The sequence below is a fragment of the Manis pentadactyla genome, chromosome 1, assembly GCF_030020395.1.
Source record: "Manis pentadactyla isolate mManPen7 chromosome 1, mManPen7.hap1, whole genome shotgun sequence".
Taxonomy (NCBI): Eukaryota; Metazoa; Chordata; class Mammalia; order Pholidota; family Manidae; genus Manis; species Manis pentadactyla.
Genome location: NC_080019.1, coordinates 124,996,842 through 125,012,980, shown reverse-complemented (window position 1 = coordinate 125,012,980; position 16,139 = coordinate 124,996,842). Strand labels below are relative to the sequence as shown.

General features: G+C 36.4%; 2 protein-coding genes across 2 annotated transcripts in view; both read left to right on the top strand.

Annotated features, from left to right (window-relative positions):
• The window catches only part of PIGX (phosphatidylinositol glycan anchor biosynthesis class X), a gene marked incomplete at its 5' end in the record, with an annotated part of 58,950 nt that extends 48,690 nt beyond the window's left edge, over positions 1-10,260 (top strand). The window contains 3 exons of the mRNA XM_036933178.2: positions 5,260-5,473; positions 7,060-7,160; positions 9,582-10,260. Coding sequence (XP_036789073.2) covers positions 5,260-5,473; positions 7,060-7,160; positions 9,582-9,725 — 459 coding nt within the window. The remainder of the gene's footprint in view (positions 1-5,259; positions 5,474-7,059; positions 7,161-9,581) is intronic.
• A 4,665-nt stretch (positions 10,261-14,925) lies between these two features.
• PAK2 (p21 (RAC1) activated kinase 2) overlaps positions 14,926-16,139 on the top strand; it is a 126,738-nt gene continuing 125,524 nt past the window's right edge. Inside the window, exon 1 of the mRNA XM_036875151.2 lies at positions 14,926-15,276. The gene's annotated coding sequence lies outside the window, so the exon portion shown is untranslated. The remainder of the gene's footprint in view (positions 15,277-16,139) is intronic.

Below are 16,139 nucleotides of genomic sequence, written 5' to 3'. Positions count from 1 at the left end.
ATTAACAGAGAAGGAACAATATATGAAGAAGTCAAACCATGTGGTGTCACTGTTAAATTAGAATTAGGATGCTTGCTGTGATGGAAAATTAGTGCTGGTGTTTTCTTTGAGATATGTCAGGGCTTTGCATAGAGATCTAGAGAGAGTGTGTGTTGTGTGTATATATCCATATGTACACACACTTACGGAGATTATATATATAATGCCTGTGTACATTTATATATGTGGTTATATATAAATGTGCATGTATATATATATGGATACATATATGTAATATAAATATAGGCACACACAATTTAGTACTAATTTCTGCCATTTGCACTTTTACTTTTGATGTTGAATACTTATTTTAAAGCATTTTTACTGTATTTTATAAAGAATCTTTCACCATTTTTTTCCATTAGGTTTCTATACCCAGTATATAGAAAGAGCACTGACCTTTGCTTTGACTTCCTGACCACAGTGCTCTATCTTACTGCCATCTTACTTGCTTTTCTGAAGAACAGGAAATTGCCAGAATGATACCAATCATTTTAACCCAATACTGGTTAACTTTTTTTCATAGTTTTCATACTTATTGAATAATGCTATATTTATTCACAAAATTTTTCTTGGTACCTGTTTTGTCACCTTAATAAAGCTTGATAAGAATTTTTATTATGATGAAATTTCTCTCCTCAGAGAATAATTTTCTCAGTTTACTTTTAGTGCACAAACTTTTATTAAACACAGATCACATCTTGTGTTTTCTACTTAAAACTGAGGATAGAAGGGGAATGGAAATTGTTTATAAGGGGGGTGAGTTTGACTTTTTCATCTGTATCTTCCGTTTCTTGGGTTTTAAAAAAATCTTCCTCATTGATTTCTTCTTCTGCATTAATACTTGTCTTTTTTTTATTGAAGTATAGTTGATACACCATCTTATATTAGATTCAAGTATACAACTCAGTGGCTCATCAGTTACCCTCATTATTAAATCCTCACCCCAACTAGTGCAGTTACTATCAACATAGAAAGGATATTACAGAGTCATTGGCTATATTCCCCAGGCTGTACCACCATCCCCTTGACAAACTTACATTATGATTGAGAATTTTTGTGTCCGTTTGTCCCTCGCCCCCTCCCCACCAACCTCTCCCCCATGGTAACCACAATCACTTTTCTTTTTTTGTAGATAATTATTTTTTATTGAAGGGTAGTTGACACACAGTATTACATTAGTTTCAGGTGTACAACACAGTGATTCAACATTTATATACATGATAATTCTAGGTACCAGCTATCACCATACAAAGTTGTTACAATATTTTGACTATATTCCTTATGCTATACATTACATCCCGGTTACTTATTTATTTTACAATTGTAAGTGTGTACTTTTTTTTTTTTTTTGAGAGGGTATCTCATATTTATTGATCAAATGGTTGTTAACAACAATAAAATTCTGTATAGGGGAGTCAGTGCTCAATGCACAATCATTAATCCACCTCAAGCCTAATTTTCGTCAGTCTCCAATCTTCTGAAGCATAACGAACAAGTTCTTACATGGAGAACAAATTCTTACATAGTGAATAAGTTACATGGTGGACAGTACAAGGGCAGTCATCACAGAAACTTTTGGTTTTGCTCATGCATTATGAACTATAAACAATCAGTTCAAATATGAATATTCGTTTGATTTTTATACTTGATTTATATGTGGATACCACATTTCTCTCTTTATTATTATTATTTTTAATAAAATGCTGAAGTGGTAGGTAGATACAAGATAAAGGTAGAAAACATAGTTTAGTGTTGTAAGAGAGCAAATGTAGATGATCAGGTGTGTGCCTGTAGACTATGTGTTAATCCAAGCTAGACAAGGGCAACAAAACATCCACAGATGCAGAAGATTTCTCTCAGAACAGGGGGGATGAGGTTCTAAGCCTCACCTCTGTTGATCCCCAATTTCTCACCTGATGACCCCCCTGTGACTGTGCCTGTCTTAGGTTGTTCCTCCCTTGAGGAATCTTACCCGTCTCTGGCTAACCAGTCATCTTCCGGGGCCATACAGGGAAATGTGAAGTTGGTAAGTGAGAGGGAAGCCTCACAATCACTTTTCAATGTGTATGAATCTACTGCTATTTTACTCATTTTGTTTCATTTTGTTTTTAGATTCCACAAGTAAGTGAAATCATATGGTATTTGTTTTCCTCCACCTGGCTTATTTTACTTAGCATAATACCCTCTAAGACCATCCATGTTGTCACAAATGGCAGGATTTCTTTCCTTTTTATGGGTAAATAATATTCCATTGTGTATATGTAGCACTTCTTTTTTTTGTTTTTGAAAGCTCCATTTTAATAACCCTTAGGAACATCTTACTTGAAAGGGGCATGCTGTACTGCTTCCTTTTACTCACTTGAACTGAATAGCATTAAACTTGCTTCCCTTGCTGTATTAGGATTATTTTTTAAATTATAACCAAACGTACATCTCAGTGTTCAGCAATCCCCCTCCCTCTCCCTCTCATCCCAGCCCGCTCCCCTCCCCTTTGGTAACTCCTAGTCATTTCTCAGAGTCTGTGAATCTAATGCTGTTTTGTTCCTTCTGTTTTGCTTTGTTTTTATACTCTCCAAATAAGTGAAATGATATGGTATTTGTCTTACTCTACCTGCTTATTTCACTGAGCATAATACCCTCTCGATCCATCCATGTTGTGCAAATGGGAGGATTTCTTTTTTTTTTAAGGTATTATTGATATACATTCTTACAAAGGTTTCACATGAAAAACAATGTGGTACTACATTCACCCATATTACCCAGTCGCCCCCCACCGTGCCCCATTGCAGTCACTGTCCATCAGTGTAGTAAGATGCCACAGAGTCAGTATTTGCCTTCTCTGTGCTATACTGTCTTCCCCATGATCCCCCCGACACCATGTGTGCCAATCATAATACTCCTCAATCTCCTGCCTCCCTCCCCACCCGCCCTCCCTAATCACTCCCCTTTGGTAACCACTAGACCCTTCTTGGAGGCTGTGCATCTGCTGCTGTTTTGTTCCTTCAGTTTTGCTTTGTTGTTATACTTCACAAATGAGGGAAATCATTTGGTACTTGTCATTCTCTGCCTGACTTATTTCACTGAGCATAATATCCTCCAGCTCCATCCATGTTGTTGCAATGGTAGGATTTGTTTCTTCCTTAAGGCTGAATAGTATTCCATTGTGTATATGTACCACCTCTTCTTTATCCATTCATCTAGTGATGGACACTTAGGTTGCTTCCATATCTTGGCTATTGTAAATAATGCTGTGATAAACATAGGGGTGCATATGTCTTTTTGAATTTGAGAACTTGTATTCTTTGAGTAAATTCCAAGGAGTGGGATTCCCGGGTCAGAAGGTGTTTCTATTTTTAGTTATTTGAGGATCCTCCATATTGCTTTCCACAATGGTTGAACTAGCTTACATTCCCACCAGCAGTGTAGGAGGGTTCCCCTTTCTCCACAGCCTCGCCAACATTTGTTGTTCTTAGTCTCTTCAATACTGGCCATCCTAACTGGTGTGAGGTGATATCTCATTGTAGTTTTTATTTGCATTTCCCTGATAATTAGTGATGTGGATCATCTTTTCATGTGTCTGTTGGCCATCTGAACTTCACCTTTGTAGAAGTGTCTGTTCATACTCTGCCCATTTTTTAATTGGGTTATTTGCTTTTTATAGCTGAGTAATATTCCATTGTGTATATGTACCACATCTTTTTTATCCATTCATATATTGATGGACATTTTGGTTGCTTCCATATTTTGGTTATTGTAAGTAATGTGGCAGTAAACATAGGGGTGCATATATCTTTTTGAATCAGAGATTTTGATTTCTTTGTGTAAATCCCTAGAAGTGGAATTGCTGGGTCGAATGGTGTTTCTATTTTTAGTTTTTTGAGGAACCTCAGTACTGCTTTCCATAGTTGCTGCACCTATTTATGTTTCCACCAGAAGTGTAGGAGGAGGGTTCCCTTTTCTCCATATCCTCACCAACACTTGTCATTTCTTGTCTTTTGGATAGTGGCCATTATAACTTGTGTGAGATGATATCTCATTGTGTTTTGATTTGCATTTCCCTGATAATTAGCGATATGGAGCATCTGTTCATGTGCCTGTTGACCATATGTATTTCCTTGGGAAAATATTTGTTTATGTCCTCTGCCCATTTTTTTTAATGAGGTTACTTGATTTTTTGATGTTGTATGAGTTCTTTATGTATTTTGGATGCTAACCCTTTATCAGATAGTTTACAAATATATTCTCCCATATTGTGGGTTGCCTTTTTGTTTTGCTGATGGTGTCCTTTGCTGTACTGAAAATTTTTAGTAGGATATAGTCCCACATGTTCATTTTTAATTTTGTTTCCCTTGCCTAAGGAGATGTGTCCAGAAAAAAATTGCACATGCTTATGTTCAAGAGATTTTGCCTATGTTTTCTTCTAATAAGAGTTTTATGGTTTCATGACTTTCATTCAGGTCTTTGAGCCATTTCAAATTTACATCTGAGTGTGCAGTTAGGTAGGCAGTAATCCAGTTTCATTCTCTTGCATGCAGCTGTCCAGTTTTCCCAACACAAGTTATTGAAGAGACTGTTTTTTCCCCCATTGTATGTTCATGGCTCCTTTATGGTATATTAATTGATCATATATGCATGAGTTTTATATCTGGGTTCTCTATTCTGTTCCATTGGTCTATGGGTCTGTTCTTTTGCCAGCACCATACTGTTTTGATTACTGTAGCTTTGTAGTATAACTAGAAGTCAGGGAGCGTTATACCCCCAGTATGTTCTTCTTTTTCAGAATTGCTTTGGCTATTCAGGGTCTTTTGTGGTTCCATATGATTTTTAGAACTATTTGTTCTAATTCATTGAAAAATGTTGCTATTTTGATAGAGATTGCCTTGAACCTGTAAATTGCTTTGGGCAGGATGGGCATTTTGGCAATATTAACTCTTCCTATCCATGACTACAGGATAGATTTCCAATTATTGGTGTCTTCTTTAATTTCTCTCATGAGTATCTGATAGTTTTCAGAGTATATGTCTTTCACCTCCTTGCTAAGGTTTATTCTTAGGTATTTTATTCTTTTTGATGCAATTGTAAATGGAATTGTTTTCCTGATTTCTTTTTTTGCTAGTTTGTTGTTAGTATATAGGAATGCAGCAGATTTCTGTGTATTAATTTTGTATCCTACAACTTTGCTGAATCCATTATTAATTTTTGCCTTCTTTTTGGCAGGCAGTGATGGTTTCAGAAAATTTTAATATGGAAGCTCCCAACTATTTGTCTGAGGAATCTGAAGTTCTCATTTATGCTGCACAAGATCCACAGTGCATTGATTGTTTCCAAGCTTTTTTGCCTGTGCACTATCGCTATCATCGGCCACATAGTAAAGATGGAGAAACCTTTATTTTGGTCAATAAACCTGATTTATTGATGCATTGTGATCAAGGTGAGGTTGCAGTTCTTTGCTGAGGGTTCAAAATAAAAATAGAGGTATAGTGGCAAGTCTGAAGTCAAGAGAAGGATGACAAAAGTATGTTTCTTTTCTCTTTTCTCAACTTTTTTATTGTAAAACAAAACACAAGTATAAAAAAGTACTGTACAAATATATAGTTAGAATTATTGTAAGGCAAATACCCTCATAACTACCACCCAGGTCAAGAAATAGAACTTTGCCAGTCACCTTAGCCACAGTTCCATATATTCTGTCCCAATCATAAGCCCCTCCTTTCCTTTAAGACTAACCCATTATCATGACTTTTAATGACTTCCTTTTGTTTCTTTATACTTTTATCACCAAAGTGGACATCCTTAGACACTACAGCTTAGTCTAGACCATTAAAAAAAAATTGTTAGCTCGATTAAATATCTTAATTTACAGGTTTTGCCTCTACCCCTTTCTTTTCTTTAAAATTTACCTGTTGAAGAACCTGGGTCATTTGACCTGTAGAGTTCTTCATAGTTGGGGTTTTGGTGATTGTACTCCTGCAGTTCATCAGAACTCTAGCAGTTGGCAGCTGGCTCCAAAGGAGTGATCAGATTCAGGTTCTATTTTGGGAAAACTATAGGGGGGGTGCTATGTTCTTGTACGAATAGGCATATAATGTCTGGTGTGTTTTTTCAGTGATTAACCCTTTTTGCCCCTTTGCTGCTTTCTGTTTCTTCATGCTGATATTGTAGAACTTGTAGCTGTTGGTGTTTTGTGTCCACTTTCATGTATTTTTTTGGTAGAGGGGATGCTTTATCACAAAGTGTTTTTGTAAATGTAGTTGGTAAGATTTTGGCTTTGTGTGAAATTGTTCTGTTTTCGTGTGTGAATTTGAGTAAATTTTAATCTATGCTTTCACCATTTTCAATCTTCCTAGAATGCAAGACTTTTCTTTAAGAAGCCCCTTTCAGATTTCAGTTCTTTTTTTCTGATTTTCTGCTTATTAAAATGTTTACAAAACTCAATAGCACTGTTACTAAAGACTGGCAGATAGGAAGTTTTTAATTAAGCTTTGCTGCCGTCACGTATTTCACGTTGAGAAAATATAAAAGTGTTCAATGATGTTAGCTCTGTTCATACAACCTAGTTTTCTTTTTCTACTAATGGTACCTTTTACTTCCCCTAAATAATATTTGAAAAGTACCCCCTCTTGAGAAAGCATATGGATTTCTGGTATTGTTTGTTTGAATACTTCTTATATGGGTGTATTAACTTTATGGAAATTTATTGAGTTGTATGCTTAAGATCTGTTCATTTTTCCAAAAACATGTTCACTTCAAAAAAAATTCGAAAAAAGTTTAAATTTTTTAAAAAGTGGACCCTTTATGTAGGATTTGTTAAGAAGTCATCCTCAACTTTTGCACGGTTTTTGTAATTTTATAATTTCACAGGCATCCACCTGGAACAGGCTGCTAAAATAGATGGATGAAAATCACATACATGGTATATTAAAATGTTTGAATACTCATATTCCAACATGAAAGAGTAGCATAGCCTCTAGTCCAGGTATGGGTTTTCTGAGAAGATATTCTACCACTTTTTCTCAGAGTTTCCAATTTTGAAATGCTGGGCTCAGTCAGAAGTGGCAGCTCCTTGTGCTTTGAAGAATAAGAATATCTGCCAATGGAACAATATGAAATATAAATCAGTAAGTTAATGTTTTATGTTATTTTAGATTATGCTGCCTCACTTAAAACTTTTTCTGCCATATTTAAGACATTTCCATTTCATATTCTACTATAGAAAGATGTTTTTAGTTTGTAATTAATATGTTTTTTTTTTTTTTGGTTTGGTTTTTTTAAATGTGTTTCTTTGCTACTGTTGCAACATTGGTCCCTCATTTATAGAGTTACAGACTCATTTAATTTGGGGATTGGAGAATTAGGGTTAGAACCTTTGGTCCAGAGCTTAAGTATAGCTAATATACTTTTTAAAGGTGTAGAATGGCAAAGAACAATAGTAGTATGTCCATCTGGTTTTACTTTATTGATAAAATTTTATTTTACTTAGAACTTCTAATTTTTGAATAAAATAAATTAGTTAACTTCATTATATTATACAGAACAAGTGAAAAAAGTAAAATAAAATTCAAAGTAGTATCATTTCAAATGGGATAAAGTTTCTAGACAGTTGTATTGCTATTACATATCCAAATCTAGGCAGTTTCAGTCCCTTTTGACCTCCCTGCCTTTCAATTATTAAATTGTGTGAGTATTAATACTTCATTAACACTAGCTTTACCTAAGAAGTCTATAATTTTCTACTTAGTTTTTTTTTAGTTAACATAATCAACTTCTCTCATCTCTTCAGAGTGGTCTTTGTACAATGCATTTCTTTTCTTTCCTTTTTTTATTATCCTTTAGTTCCTCTTTTATGAGCTGTCTTTTAACTGATACTTGTAACTGTGTTTCTCTTTGTTCCTAATTCTCTTTTAAGGCCTGCTTTCTTTGTTTGAATGGCACAATCTGTGGTGTCAGTTTTACAGTTCAGTTCTATAAGGAATCAAATGTGTTGGCAACAAAAGTAAAATAAATTTAAAAATTTAAACCAGCAGACAACTGTCAATCAAATAAACATAAAGCAGATTTGTCATGGGCTATTGTGAATATTTAGATATGAAGTGTTTTCCTTGTGGTTACTTGTGTTTACCAGCTAGCTTAGAAAACAACTACTTATGGTGAAGGCTTACTAGAGCACTGCTACTTTGTACAAGAGAACTTTCTTTGAACTAACATTTGGGATGATGTATAACTGTGCTAATATCTGTACAAGATAGAGTTGCTTTCAAGTACATTGCCATTTCCATATGGTACATGAATTTTTTCCAAACTAAAATGCATCTGGTGAATAGTTGCTTTTCCTTCGTGAATGAAGAGTATGTTGTTTTTTTTTAATGATTTGTTGATTTAAAAATTGGTAGGGTACATTGCTACAAAATAAGTAATTACCCTATTAAAGCATTTTGAATTCATTTCTTCTTAAGACCATGTAACTTGAAATTAGAGGTCATAATTAAGCACTTTGAATTTATTTTTCTTTACCTTGTGTTTCGTTTCTTGCTTATATATGACCAGAAAAATAGTTGGCCATTTCTAAGGTAGTAATGTACACTAAGTTTTAAGATGCCGTATTTTAGAAGATGATTTTCAGATGGCACCTTGTTATAAATTGTATTGGTAACGTGTTTTTTTTTTGATATGAGGTTATAATCCAGGTATTTATAAAAAGAAGCCAGAAATAAAAGTATTTCCAAGTTATCTATTTTAATCTTTGATAAACCTTTTAAACCATAAAGTTTCCTGAAGCTTCTCATTAAACTCCCTTATTTTCAGAGCCAAATAGAAAACAGAAACTCAATTCAATATAAGAAAACTTTTGCATTGTTAGTCAATATCACAACTAATTTCGTGTTGCAGTAACAGTATAGGACACATTCAGTTGTATAATTTGTGACTAACAATCTTTTAAAAGCTATTTTGGGAAAAACAACAAAACAGGAGTGAATGGATACTTTAGTTTTATTGTTGTTTGAATTTTTCCTTTAGGGCTTCAACTTAGAAAGAATTCTGTTTTCTAATATGAAACACAGTGCGAAGGAGTAAATGTTTATATTACAGAAGTGACATTGGGATATAGTCAGCATTTTTTTTGTTAGGGTATCATTGATATATAATCTTATAAAGGTTTCACATGAGCAACATTGTGGTTATTATATTCATCCATATTATCAAGTCCCCCTCCATACACTCCATTGCAGTCACTGTCCATCAACATAGTAAGATGTATAGTCAACATTTTTAAAAAAGAATATACTCAACTCTGTATAAAAGGTAGAAGAGTCATAACTAATGAGAATTTAAGAATTATTGTGGGAATCAAGTCTGATTCTGTTACATTAAATGAAATGTTGACTCCAAAAGAATTATTCAAATAGTAATGCTGCATGTAGTGCATCATTGGCTGAAAGATACTTAAAAAGATAAAGAAAAAATTAAAAATCAAGGAAATAGTGGTCTCACCTTAGGACGTGCATTTTAAATTTAACTTTCCTATCCATCTCTCTCCATAGGTATATAAGAATGTGACTCTACAGGTTCCGGTTGGACTGACTGTACATACCTTTTTGGTGTGTTCTGTGACTCTGCTCATTACCATCCTGTGTTCTACTTCGATCCTTGTGGCTGTTTTCAAATATGGCCATTTTTCCCTATAAGTTTTATGCAGTTCAATGCTTTCCATAAACCTGAGTAAGATGTATTCATTTGGGACTAGAAGCATTCTTCTAGAATTATGTCATTACTTTTGTCTTTTGTCTTCATTTATGGTTAAAATTATGTTTACTGGAGAAAATTTTGGATGACTTTCAACTAATTCCAAAATTTAGTGCTCTATTCTGTGGACCTAAAGGGAAAAGGGAAGTTCCATGGCCAAGAGTCTCACCCATTGTATATGTGTGATGCAGTAATACTTAGCCTACTGCACAGGTGTGTGCTTGCATACCCATTGGCAATAAGCTATTTACGGCAGATGTTACTCTAAGAAGAGTTCCACCCATGCTAAGGTGCAGCGGGAAGCAAAAGAGCAGAGATTAGAGAAGAGAGTAGGAGGGAGCAGAGATGGAGCCACGAGTGGAGGCAGCCCCTCTGGGGCAGAAGCTGGAGCCAAGGGTAGAGACAGAGATGGGCTTGGCGCTTGTACACAGCCGGATGACTGCCGTAAGAATAAAGCTTTTTATGAGCCCCTTTTCACCCTCAGTGTTCCATTGTCATTATTCAGTCTCAGCAAATCCATAGTGAACTTACTTGGAGTTGGGAACTGCCTCCTCCTGGAGCTACAGGAGCTTTGATAATCCTCAAGCATCAAGTGCCAGTGGAGGCAATTTAATTCTGTTCAATTTATATTTATTTTTTGAGAAGTGACTTTATTTTCATTTGGGTTAGAAAAATGATACTTTTGTATATTAGAGACAAATTCTCATTTTTAGAAACATTTTAATTTAAACAAAATTCAGAAAATCAGTATAAAAATAAAATTAATTAGATGAATCATTTAAATGTTGATTTTAATGAGAATATTAAAGTCATTTACCCAGAGTTTCAAATAAAATTATATCAAAATTGATTTTACCTTAAAACACTTCTATTCCCTCTTATATTTTATAATAACTGCTTTTGAATATATGAATTGGCAAAGGGCTTAAAGAAACTAAGTACTAAGATTTAGCTCTGATTTCATATTGAATTTGTCAGGAAGATAATTTAGATTGTCTCTTCAAAAAGTATGTGAAGTGTATTCACAGAACACTATTGTACCTTCAAGGTGACTTTTTTAAACAAAATATCTTGGTTTAATGTTTCTCTTTGGAAAAAAATTAGAAAGTAAAGTAAGTGCCATAAGCTAATTAAAAAATAAAAGAGCAAGCGCACTCTTCTATTTATTTAGTCAATGCAGTTAGGGCAAGCTTGTTCCAAAACAAGCTGATAAAGCAGGGCATGTTGGCATTATTTGTTTTATATAGAGTAATGGGATGTGATATGTTTATGTATGCTATCACTGCTTAATTTCCTAAAACATTCTGATGTTTATATGGGAATAAATCTTTTGTAATTTGACACGTACAGTTTGACAAGTTTTAACAGTTTTTTTTGAAGGTGTGTTTGAGAACTTAAATATTGAAAAAGGCAACCCATTGCCAGAAAGCAGAAATATTTGATATCTTTAAAATGACTAAACTTTCAACTTAATCTAGTGTCTATTTAGTGTTTTCTTATAAGAAATAATTCCATGTTCTACAAGCACTTTCACAATGGGATTAATATAGGGGTATTGAAATAGAATTATAGGTCAGTTAAAATTCAGTTTAAACATCAACAGACATTTTAGAATATGGATAGACAGGTGGAAGAAACATGGTACTGTTTAACCTCTTAGGAGTGTGTGGGTGTGTACACGTGTACACATGCACGTATCTTTATTTTCTTTTGCACATCAGAACCAAGTTTCATCAGTACTTCAAATTTTCATGTTAATATTTGAGATTGTGACTTGGGACATGATTCATCCATGATTAATACCTAGGTATTCAAAAGAATAATAATGTGTATGTGAATGAAGAATGCTTTGATATGACTCTTGCCTGATAAGTGGTTGCAGATGATATCACTTTTGATAGAACATTTCTGCTTTTGAACTCTGTATTATCTTCTTTGGACACTTAAAAATTGAATAACCACTTTATTTTTTAAATCAGTTTTGTAATTCTCTGTATGGTCTTTCTTTTAAGGCCAAGAAAATGGATACTGTACTCTCAGTCATTGTGTTTCCAGTATCTGTTCCATTTTTATGTTTTATTTTTAAGTATTGTGTTACATTCTTATACATAAAAATAAGCGACACTGGTTACCTTAACTAATGGTGGGAGCAGGGGACAGAGATCATTGCATAGTTGGTATACCTCAACTACTCCAGCAGGAACTAAGATTATATAGTTAGATTTCATGGAGAATAGTACATACATGTCTTGGGAACTGGAAAGGTCAATTGCAGCTCTAATGATTTCAGAATAAAATGAATTTAGGATTATTCTAGTCATTCTATTCATTTTAAGCTACTCATCTGTGTTTTGATAAGTGATGCTGATTGATAATGTAGAGATAAGGACATTAGAGTGAGGTGACCAACATCTATCTGTATTACCCCCAAAAACAAAATATGGTACTGGCAGGTAGTTGAATGTAGGGTTTGGAAGGCTGTAAGAGAATAGAATAATGTGGACTAAGTGTGCTTTTGGGGTTTGTTCTACTCAGTGGTAGTATGATAGGTTTAGCTATTTGATTTCTTGCATCTCAGACCTTACTTCTGGGATTGCTTTCCTCTTAAAGTACATCTTTTAAAAGAGTTCCTTTGGTAGGTCTCTGTTGTTGGTAAAATCTCTGTTTTTGTTTGATGATACTCTTTATTTGAACCTCACTTAAATGACTGATCATTTAACTAGGTGTACACTTCTAAATCTGATTATATTTCCTTGGGACTTTGAAAATATATTTTTGTTGTCAACTAGCACCCATTGTTGCAGTTGAGAAATCTGTGATAAATTTAAAAGTTGTTTCTTTGTAGGATATATCTTTCTGGTTTTATCTTTGGTATTCTGCAGTTTCACTTTGATGTGTTTGAGATTCTTTTACTTATCCTGTTTGAAATTTGCTTCCTGAATCTGAAGGTTTTTGTCTTTAATCTAATTCTGGGAAATTCTTAGCCATTATCTCATCAGATACCTCCTCTTGGTTTTCTCTCTTTGCTTTCCTAGAGTTCCTGTTAGTCATTTGGTAGACCTTCCAAGTCTATCCCCATGTTAATCTTTCTTTAATATTTCGTCTCTGGGCTGCTCTCAGTAATTTCTTTAGGTCTATCTTCCAGTTATCTCTTCAACTGTGTGTAATCTGCTTCTAAACCCAAACATTGGCTTTGGTTTCAATTAGTATATTTATTTCTGGAAGTTCTGATCGGTTCCTTTTCAAAGCTGCTTGGTTTTTGTTTTTTAATAGTATCTTGTTTCTTGTTCCTGTCTTATTTTGTTTAACCGTTTTTAATAAAATTGTATATTCTGTAACCAGTAATTCCAATATCTGAAGTTAATGGGCTTCATTATTCTGTTTGTGGTTTCTGTTGATTCACTCAAGATGGCTTATTTCCTCACATATATTGTAATTATATTTTGGGTACTCATATTTAGCTTTTAAAATACTATTTTTCTTTGGAAATTCTTTCAGACCTAGGTTGAGAGTGGACCTGTGCAGTAAGGATCTTTATTTATTTATTTCAGGCCTGCAAGCACTACCAGCCTGGGACTACTTTCTTGACTTGAGGTTTCCTGGACTGTGTGGGTATTATAAATTTGAACTTTCAAACCCATGTGAGGGAAAGTTTTGTAGTTATGAATTCTATAGGAAATTTTTTCCCCCTTCATGCAAACTCCAGGCTAAAACTTGGAAATGTCTGCTTCTCTCCTGGGCTGGTACAGGGAATATTTTTTCTGCCAGTCTATTCTTAAGAGGGCATACATAGCCTTTTAAGTTTCCCAGCCTTATGCAGGATCACAGGCCCAAGTCATTGTCTGGTCTTCTGTCTCTTGTGTAGCCAATAAAACCATAGAGATTTCTGAAAAAGTAGATACCCTTCACACACCCATATTTTCACTGCCCTGCTTACCACTCTGGTTTCTTTCTCTGTTTTTGGTTTGAGTATGGAGTTTGCAGGACTGTTAGAGGTAGTCCTTTCTTTCTTTCTTGAAAGTTTAGTTCTGCTCTTGGGAGGATGTTAAATTTTATTCAACATTTCTGTGTGTTTAATAATGGGACTTTTTTTTCCAGTTACCTGATAGTGTGCCCTATTGCTCCTTGCTTCTTCTCTCATACTCTTTATCAATTGAATTTTTTGCTTTACACATTTTGATAAACACAATCTGGCTACCTTTCTCCATTTCCACTACTATCTCCCTAGTATCCGCTTTGGTTACTGACTCCCTAGTTCATTTCTTCTATTCTTACATCTCTGTATTCCTTTCTTCACATAGCAATCTACTGGTCTTAAAATGTATGTAAGTCAGATAACATCACTTTCATGCTTAAAACTTAAATAATTCCTTGGATTAAAGTTCAGACTCCTTACCATGGCATTCAAGATCCTTGCTGAGTTGAATCTTGTCTATTCTAGTGTTTCCTCATACTACACAACCATTTGTGCCCTAAGCTCCAGCCACTCACGCCTTATTAATTGACCATAGTAAGTCCTTTTCTTCCTCCTCCTGCCTGTAATGCTTTTGCCTGGGTGCTTCTCATGACTTTGTCTTCTAAGCTTAAATGTCACCTCCTTTAAAATGCTTTCTCTGGTCATCCTATCCAAAGTAATCTCCCAGTTTTTTTCCTCATAACAGATAATCACTACTTTTTAAATTATATTTTTGCATTTATAAGTTCTGCAAAGGCAAAGTGACTTATGTTCATTGTTGCATCCCTGATGCCTGTGTCTGGTACATATTGGACGCTCAGATATTTGTAGAATTAGTGGATACATTCCTGGGTAAAATATGGAGGCCTTAATTTGGAAAGATACAGGACTAATTTAGCAACAAAATACAGTAAGAATTTATAGGCAAAAAGCAAAATGGATAATGGATGAATTTCCGGAAACATGTCTTGAAGCAGATATATATATAACAACAATCGTCTGTCAGCATCTTTGTTTGGCACACACTTGACAAGGTAATGCTGAACTAAAATGAGAGATGGTTGTCTCTCAATATAAAGAGTAAGGGAGGGAGGAGCAATACACACCTCCAAACTACAACTCCCTGCAGCCCCCGCGCGAGCCCGCCCATTAGGAGGCGGTGCCCGTCTCCGCCCCGGGAAGCTCGAGACTTAGGGGCCGAGGGACGGTGTTCTGGCCCCGCCTCTCCCCTCTCCCCGCTGTCGCCCTCCCCCAGGGTTTTGGCCACGCGCAGCGGCGGCGGTTGTTCCGCTTCCCCTCCAGTCCGGGCCGTCGCCATTGCCGAAGGCTTTGCCCTCCCCTCCCGGTGCCCGCGGGGCTCGGCTGCCGCTCGGCCTACCGGTAGCAGCGGCCGCGCTCCTGCGCGCCTCCTCTTCCTACCCCGCTTCCCCTTCCCTCCCCTCCCCCGCGTGCCGCGCGCCTGCCCGGGGCGTCTCCACATCCCGCCGGGAGCTCGGACGGAGGCACCTCGCTGGGGCGGGGACCGCTCCTCGCCTAGGGTAAGTGTGCAGACAGGCCGGGGCGCGAGACGTCGCTCTCCCTCCTCCCTTCCCCGTGGCCTGGCCGGCGCGAGCGATCGGGGCAGCAGACCTGCCCCACGCAGGGCCGGGGAAGCTGCCACCTGCGTGCGTGGAGCCGCGGCTCCTGGGGCGGTGGCTCATTGTCTGCTTCCTAAGGCTTTTTCTTCTCTGGCTTTAGCGCGAAATGGGAAACTTGCTGGGCTGATGAGGTCCAACTCTTCCTGGACCCAGCCCTGCCCTGAACCGTCTCGCGCCACAGGCTCTGCCCTTCTCGGCCCCCCACCCCCCTTCCTGGTGTTTCCACCTCCTATTCTCCATTTACTTCAGTGTTCGTCCAAACATCTCGGGTTTTATTCTTCGATTTTTCCTCCCTCACGTGAGTCCCAGCCCCTCCTTGCTACCTCTCTGCTCATCCCAGTTTCATTGCTTAGGCATATTGTCTCGAGTCCCTTTACTCTTCTAAACCACAATCTGAAATCTATTCCGTATTTCGAATTAGTAGAAATGTATAGTTTTCCGAGAGTTTTTATGGCTTCCGCTTAAACACAGAATTTTCGCATTTTCTTGTGATTTTTGTTTGATCTTCAGCCAGGAGGTGAATATTTGCTTCTTTAGGTAACTTAGGTGAAGGTTGGCTTTTCACCATGTTTGGCTTTCTTAAAAACTACAAGCACACACACACAAAACCATGCCGCAAACTCCCCTGTGGACTCAATCTTTTGAACAATTCTTTGAAGATAAAGTCATCCAAGAACTGAAGTGTAAAAAGTAATTGCCGTTGTCGGTTGGTGAGGTGTTGTACCCATCCGTGTATCTTAATTTTAATGGGAATACCCTGGCAG